This window comes from Setaria viridis, chromosome 9 (assembly GCF_005286985.2).
Source record: "Setaria viridis chromosome 9, Setaria_viridis_v4.0, whole genome shotgun sequence".
NCBI classification, from domain to species: domain Eukaryota; kingdom Viridiplantae; phylum Streptophyta; class Magnoliopsida; order Poales; family Poaceae; genus Setaria; species Setaria viridis.
Window position 1 is genome coordinate 41,690,278 of NC_048271.2, and position 8,463 is coordinate 41,698,740.

Here is an 8,463-nt window from a genome sequence, read left to right on the forward strand (position 1 = left end):
GGAGGAGGTGTGGTAGGAGGCGTGGTACCTGGTACCTAGAGGGCCAGGGCTGCGTCGGTGGGAGGAAGTGCAGTGAGAGGTGGAGGTTAGGGCTATCTCTTGGAAGACGAATGGATAACTATTTGGACTTTGAGCGTGTTACCAATAATATTACTAATGGACATCGGATGATCCGATGGTCACTTGGGTAGGTATTGGGTCATCCAGTACCCTCGGCTAACGCATATAGCCATTGGACCCCTCTGCCCAAAATTCGTCCGACACTTCATCCGATGGTCATCGGATCATCTGGTGATTCATCCGAGGTACCATTGGGTCATCCGATGCTGAAAAGATTTCACCGATTCATCTGCCGCTCAAAAAAGTAGGCCATCGGAACATCCGATGGACCTGTTCATCTACAACCGCTACTATAATCATCGGATGATCCGATGCATTCTGTTAATACCCATCGGATCATCCGGTGCCCTAGGTTTTACTTATGTGCGTTGTACTAATTGCGCTGATGCTTGCTCCAGTGCACCATTGGATCATTTCGTGCTATGTATTTTTATTAGTTGAACACCACCATTTGGACACATGAATACCGTCACTTGGATACTCTAGAATAATTCTAGATACTACCATGGTTTGGACACTCAAATACGATAATTTGGATCTTGGCATGGTTTGTTTTGCATTCTTGAGACTTATAAAAACCTATAAGGTACACTCTTGAGAAATTATTAGTCCCAATAAATATGTTGTCACTCAATCACCAAAATCACAAACTACCACCTATCGGACCACGTTTCTTACATTGTACCAGCACGCATTAAATGACCTTATAATCATCCTAACGAACTGCGCCTTTCAAAATGAGAAGGATCCTACAAAAGTTTACTTTCACAACCACCAACTAACAATACACATATACTAAAAAAACAAATAGACGTACACTAATCTGTAGGTGTTTCATTTCTTCATCCCACCTGGCAATTAGCCTAGTATAATAATGTCCTTGGTAGAACAACTTTAATTAAATCCGAATGTGCAAACCACAAACAAATTTGCCGAAATCAATCCAAAAGCCTAGTCAGACTGCTTTGTTACTGCCTGGCGGACGGACTGCGCGTCCACACCACCCTCCCGTCGCCGAAGCCGCACGCAATCCTCGCCGGCCGCGCCCAAGCAGGCGCCGCCGCCGTCGCCAATGCCGCAGCGGGCCTCGCGGCAGCTTGTTGTCCGTCAGCGAGCAGCACGGGGCGGCGGCAGAGCGGGCACTCGGGGCGCAGCGGCAGCCACCTGCCAATGCAGTCCGCGTGGAACGCGTGGCCGCACGCCGGCAGCGCCCGCACCGCCGGCCCGTCGGGGCCGGAGCGCTCCTCCGCCGCTCCAGCCGGCAGCTCGGACAGGCACACCGCGCACTCGCGCGACGGGGCCGGCTGCAAAACCGCGTCCCCCGCCTCCGCCACAGTGGCGCCGCCCCTCCGCGCCTCGTCGTACGACGACGGCGACGTGAGGGCCAGAACGGCCGCCGCCGCGCAGGCGGCCACGGTCACGGCGCCCGCGGCGGTGACGACGGCCATTTCCGCCGGCGTCGGCGAATTGGATCCTTTGCTGCTCGCTTATGCTTTGCGTGCGTGCGGCGGCGTCGGTGCACGGACGCGATGCGTGCGCGTGTTGTATATAGCCGCGAGAGAGGAGGCGACGTGGGCGCATCAACGCCAGCTCGCTCGCCAAGGGTGAGGTGAGGGGGAGCACATCACACAACCGAAAGACTCCGACATGAAAGCGACTTCCTATCACGTCGCATCAACTCCAGCTCGCTCGCCAAGGGTGAGGTGAGGTGAGGGGGAGCACATCGCACAACCGAAAGACTCCGACATGAAAGCGACTTCCTATCTTTTTTTCTTCCGAACCACACTGCATGTTTCTACTGATATAGAAGAAAAATACAATATGAAAGATCACATTTAGGAAAAAAAAATAAAACTCGGCCAGTTGGATTGGAACATCACCAGGGTCACACCCATTCAACTCACACGCAACACCCGACCTGTTGGATTAGGACATCAACGCGGCGGTACCACTCAACTCAGCACCTACAGATGGCCGATTGGATTGGGACATCAATAAGACCATACCACTCGACTCAAAGAAGCGTCACATTCCAAAGTGAACCACAAACCCCACCGAGGAAGACGACCGAGCACCGAGAACGGCCGCCGCTATGCGTGACCGACTGCCGCGAGGTCACAAAGAAACCACAAGTGTTGCGCCTCATCCAGCAATGCCCAGCCGCCCATCGCAGGGGTGAACTCTTAGACGCAGGCAAGGACAAGGAGTGCAAAGGGAGAGGGAGAGAGAGAAGAAGAATCCACTCATCCCCCACACGAACCCGTTAATGCCGAACATTAACGACAAGGGCACCATCATCATGTGGATGAACTGCCAGCAAAGTGGAGAGACCAAAACAGGACCCCAAAAATGACGCCTTCAGGAAGGAAAAAGGACGCCAAAACGCGCCACTGCTGCCTACACAAGAGATCCTGGGCAAGATTTTCACCCAGGTGACCTGCCATGGGGAATGGTGACACCTCAACAACGCCCTCAAGAGGGAACGCGGCGTTCGAAAACGTCGCCGTTGTCAGCCTAGCTAGAAGCCAGGCAAGGCTTTCACCAGAAAGTCTCCATCCCCTTGCCGTCGTAGTTCCATCGCCTTCCCAATCCACCAACACAGCCACCATCGTCGCCGTGCATCCATGGTTGTCACCATCCGTCATCGGTCACTAGAGATGACCTGCGAGTGTCCCCGCTCTCTCCAGATGCCACGGCACACATCGCAGGCGTCACCGCCGCGCACACCGCGGGCAACCATAGCCGCGCACACCGCGGGCAACCATAGCCACGCACACCGTGGGTGTCCCTACCGCAACGCTGCTGGAGCTGCAATCGCCTCTGGAAACGAAGGTGGCCATGCACGCGTACCACCCGTCGCCATGGCCGAACCACAGGCATCACGGCCTCACCACCAAGGGACAACCTGTACCTCTGCACCACTGCGCCTCTCGCACGCGCCGGTCGCCATCCGCTCCTTCTCGCATCCGCCTCCGGGCCTCCTTGTGCCAAGCCGCTGCTGCGCACCCTGCCGCCGCTCAGCCACCTCCTCGTCCGCGAGTGACAGCCGCTGCGCCGCAGCTGCCTTCACGCCCACAGGCAGTTGATGCAGGCCCCCTCTTCTTTGAGCACATGCGCCACCGCTGCACCCCCAGATCTGGCCGCCTCCCATGCAACTCCCTTCCTCCACACCTGCTTCCTTGCCTCTCCACTCCACCGGCCACCATTGGCCCGGATCTGGCCATCCCTGGCTAGCACCACACTAGATCTATCGGCCGCCACTTCTAGCCGTCGCAGCCTCCACAGGGAAGATGCCTTTGCTGCCGCTATCCTCGAAGCTCGCCAGGCTTCCAACTAGCTTCTCCAGCGGTAGCAAAGGTAGGTAAAGGAGTCTGGGAATGTGGCGGTAGCGGATGTGGTGGTCGCCGCCCGAGCCGCCCGTCACGGACGACGTGTGGGCCTTCTTCCTGCCACTTCCTATCCTTTGAATCCTTCTTCTTTTTTCCTTTCTTTTTTCGGATGCTTAAAGAAAGGGATATATACAGGATTAAGCTAGCTTTGTGAACCTGATCTGGTTGTTGAAGCCGTTTGTTACATTTCATACATGAAAGATGTCCTTAATTTGGTTGCATATATAGAGAAAATTTCTTATTTGACACTAGAATCTGACTAAATTCCTTATTTGTTATATGACACCGGGTTCTATCTTTTATTCTTTATTTAACATTTTCATCACTTTTGTCACATAAGTCGAACAAAACAACCATCAAATCACCTCCAAATTTTGTGAAACTTTTTTTGATAATAGAACAAATGAAGATGAGTCCATTTTGCTTAAACACATACATTTACCTTTGCCATTTTCAAATTAAAATTCACCGAATCTGACTACTTTTGAAGCATATTTGAATTTTTATGGTGCCAAAATGCTTTGCAAAAATTATGGAAAGCAACTAATATTCCTTACATGAGATGTAGTAACTTATAAAATTATTTTCTACCATAAGTTACATAAATAATTACAAGGTTTTTTTTAAATTTTCCCAAACTTACGGTTCTTCATAATTCTCTATAAGTTTTGCTAGGAAATAATTTAATGAGTTCCAACATCTGATGTGAGTAATATTAGTTATTTTCTTATAATTTTTAAAGTATTTTGATGCCATAAAAATTTCAGAGAACTTATAAAGGTAGCCTAAGTTGGTGGATTTTAATTTCAAAACCGTAAAGGTACATGTGTCCTTTTAAGAAATATGGGTTCATATTCATTTGCTGCATAACTGCAAAAGGTTTCATGATTTTTGGAGGTGATTTGTAGATCGTTTCACCTGACTTATCTAACACAACGGAAATGTCAAATAAGCAATGGAAGTTAGAAGTTGGTATCATATGAGGAAGGGAAAACTTTTTAGGGTCAAGAAAGGAATTAACTTAACTTCCAATGTCAAATAAGGAATTTTCTGCTGCTTGTGTCATGTGTGTTTCCTGCACCTGCCCAATCATTCAGATGTTATGGATCATCACTCTGCTATAGGACCAAAGCATGTATTGGCGCATGCTGAATTTCAACGGCTGCAACAGTTTTGCCATTGATCGATGCCGAAAACTGAGTAACTATACCGCCAGGAAATGTAGAGCAAAAGCAGCTAACAGCCCGACGACGCTAACAAGAGGGAACCATGCATGCCGCCCTCCGTTATTAGGGAAAAAAAAAGGATGACAGAAATTAGACCAAGTCCTCATAGCCAGCAGAGATTTATCGTTGATGTTTTACAGAACTACAACTTGCATTCCATCGTTAAGCACATTTCGCATTGGAGAATCCCTAGCTAGTTGGCCCAGCCGCGTACCTTCATGGTGCATCGACGATCATCCAAAATACAGATGGCAAGGGCCCACCTTCATATATAGCGGCATCCTCTGAAATTTCCTGAGTAACACATCGTGGCGTGGCCAAAGCCCCAAAGGGTTTAATTTTTCGATTCAAGTAGCGAACGCGTGCGTTTTTGGCATATTATCAAAGAATAAAGTGTTCCATGTCCTTAAATTAAATGTGGGCAGGCACGTTACACTATGGTAGAAAAGTTTTGTGCTGGCGGCTAAAAGAGATCCGTGGCGATGGGTTTCACACCCGCCAGCAACTTTCTACCAACACAAATACCTATGTACCTGGTCAGTTAAAATTGTGCATAGTCACTGAAATCTTATGAACCCATCAATAGTGGTTAAGACCTTAAAATTAATATTATACAAATTTTAGTTTCACCCCAAAACATGATGTTACAAGTATTACCACCTTGTCCACCCGTTGTTTCACCACATAATTTCAAGTGAAAAAGTTGAGAAATGGTATCTTTGAATTGTGAAGAAGAAAAATGTTTTTTATGGCAGCCTTTTCTTCTTCATTTGAGAGACAAGGCAGCCTCGCTATGTTTCTATGGCAAGGCCTATCGAGAGTTGACCTGATTATTTTGCGGCCCAGCTAGAAAAAAAGCCCGATTTATTTCGGATCGAATATCCTGGCCATGACCATCCTATGGACGTCGTTGTCGGGCCGAGTTTTTGACTGGACTCGAGCATCTCATTCTTTTTTATATAAAAAATGAATAAAATTAATTGTTTGGCTTTCTTGTTTGATTTTCGTTTTCAACGTCCAGCCCATAGTCAGCGTGAGCGGGCCAAAACCTACCGTATTCGGGTCAGGCTGGACGGCCTGCTCGCTTGTGCTACTGCAGCTTCTGCCCAGCGCAGCTGCTCGGCTACAAAGCCCCAGGCAGCTGCAACCTGATTACTACTTACTAGAGCTAATAGCTTGCACACCAGTAAACAAACAGCTATTTCGTGACCTGAGCTTTCATAATGTCATCAGGGGCGTGCATAAGTATGATGATGGCCCTGAAAGACAGGCGGCGCCTGTTCACTCACAGGCTGCGTGCTGGCCTGCTGGGCTATCTGAGCCATTGCTACTGCAGAGCCCATCTACATGCTGGCGATTCTTTGCCGAATTAAGGTACACACTCCCATGATTTTTTTCCCATGGCTATTATACAAGTACGAAAATATACTAAGGGGGTATTTGGATCCTGGAGCTAAAGTTTAGTCCGTGTATCGGATATTTGGATGCTAATTAGGAGGACTAAACATGAGCTAATTACAAAACTAATTGCAGAACCCCTAGGCTAAATCGCGAGACGAATCTATTAAGCCTAATTAATCCATGATTAGCGAATGTTTACTGTAGCACCATATTGTCAAATTATGGATTAATTAGGTTTAATAGATTCGTTTCGCGATTTAGCCTAGAGGTTGTGAAATTGGTTTTGTAATTAATCTATATTTAATACTCCTAATTAGTGTTCAAACATTCGATGTGACAGGAGCTAAAATTTAGCTCGGGGATCCAAACACCCCATTACGCTTGCCACCACCACGGCACCACGCAAGTACACTACACCTACACAGGTACCGGCTCATAGCCATCAGGATTGGAACCATGCATAGATCTGTGTGGCACCCTCAAACAATGGACACCATTGCATGTTTGAGCCGGACTGCCCCACTGATTTGATGGGAAAGTGGAGTCCTACTCACCCTGCCATGGGGCTGCCATTGGCATGCCTTGTCTGCTATCGATCAAGTCACTTTGGTGGCTGAACAACCGAGCCTCAGCTGCTGCGTGTCCTAGAGGTCACAGTGGCACCCAACAGGGTTGAGAGTGTCGGTGTCACTTGGTGGCATAGCTTCTGCTCGTTGTTCACCCATCGGGCCGGAATCGAGTCCTCCTCTGCATCTCTGCCTGGAGAGGCCAGGAGCAAACCGGTCGCCTGATCGAAGACTACAAGTATCAATGTATCATCCATGACCCCATGTCACCATGTGCAACTTGGTAGAGTTCCGTTGTCAAAGCCACACGCGCACAGAGAGAAGTCGTGGCATTATTTACTGCACTTCAGGTTACCTGCTTGCCTGCGAAAATAGGAGTGAGCAGTGAGGCTTATCTGAGCTCAATCTTACTATTATAAATTGGAGGAGGTGAAGCCACATGGGATTCTAAGTTGACACCTTAGAAAAAAGAGAAATATTAGAAATTCTCAAAAAAAAGCAAAACATCTGGTCATCAGTGAACAACTATTGGATCTATTATGTTTTCTAAACAATTACCCACCTATGCCATTATGAAAATAGCCTAAAGTAACCCCCTAAATCTATATCCAAACTACCCACCAGGCCATTACATAAAATAGACCAAAGTAACCCCGTAATATTCATCTAAATTACCCACTTATGCCATTATACAAATACTTTAAAATAACAAAATAAATTTGCAACTAAATTGCCAACCACTAATACTTAAAAATAACTAAAGTAACCTTTTCAATTTGCATCTATATTACCCACATATACCATTATTAAAAATAACATGAGCTAACAAAATCTAAATCACCTTCATTAAAAATATAGCTAAATATACACCAATATATAATTTTAAATTGTCTATTTCTTGCACTATTGATATATGATATAATAATTAAGATATATGTGCATGATGTGTGTCACCATTTATAAAGATATAGAGGAAGTGACGAGAAAATAGTTTTGTATGTTAAAATATAGCTCAAACTTAGGGTTCATCAAACAAATTTAAGCGTATACATGTGATGCAAAGTGAAAAGTCAAATATTATAATGTGGATTAAAATATTATAGAGTTATTACTAACTAAAATCTATCACAACTGGATGAAGATAATAAGTATATATTTATATAGTATAGTGTTCGAATATTTAATAAATAAGAGGTAGCTCAAGGTAATAGTTTTGTAGCAATGTGGACTCATTTATTCCATTGGAGGCTCCACATTATTTCTCACAAGACACTAGAAAAAAAATATAAATCCTAAAAATTCTCAAAAAATCAGAAACATCAAACATCAATAATGTAAACTCTAATAATCATATATAGTCATTGATCTTTTATATTTTCTAAAAAGCTATCATTATGAAAATATTCCAAAGTAAACCACTAAACATATATCTAAATTGCCCATTATAAAAAATAATCTAGAAAAACTCATATCATTATAAAGTATAATTAAAATGACATTCTAAATTTGTATCTAAGTTACCCACGTACGTTATTATTGAAAATAACCTAAAGCAAATACCTAAATCTTAATATGATAATATTCATGTTCATCATATTTCTAGTTCAAAAATAAACTAATATATAATTCTAAATTACCTATTTATGTTATTGTTTATATACAAATACTAAGTTAAAGTATATACGCATGATGGGTGTAGCGTCACCATGTAGACTATTTATATATGTGTGTGAGGAAGTGATGAAAAATATTGATTTTTTA

The 8,463-nt window shown here is 45.1% G+C and overlaps 1 protein-coding gene across 1 annotated transcript; it reads right to left on the reverse strand.

Annotated features, from left to right (window-relative positions):
* Nucleotides 1-714: 714 nt before the first annotated feature.
* On the reverse strand, nt 715-1,770 carry LOC117837133 (uncharacterized). The gene has a single exon (XM_034716717.2). It carries the CDS (start codon nt 1,566-1,568, stop codon nt 1,089-1,091), a length of 480 nt encoding a protein of 159 aa, XP_034572608.1. The 5' UTR covers nt 1,569-1,770; the 3' UTR covers nt 715-1,088.
* Between the last annotated feature and the right edge of the window lie 6,693 nt (nt 1,771-8,463).

Coding starts and splice junctions, on each gene's coding strand:
- LOC117837133 (XM_034716717.2), bottom strand. CDS start 1,568: ATGGCCGTCGTCACCGCCGCGGGCGCCGTGACCGTGGCCGCCTGCGCG.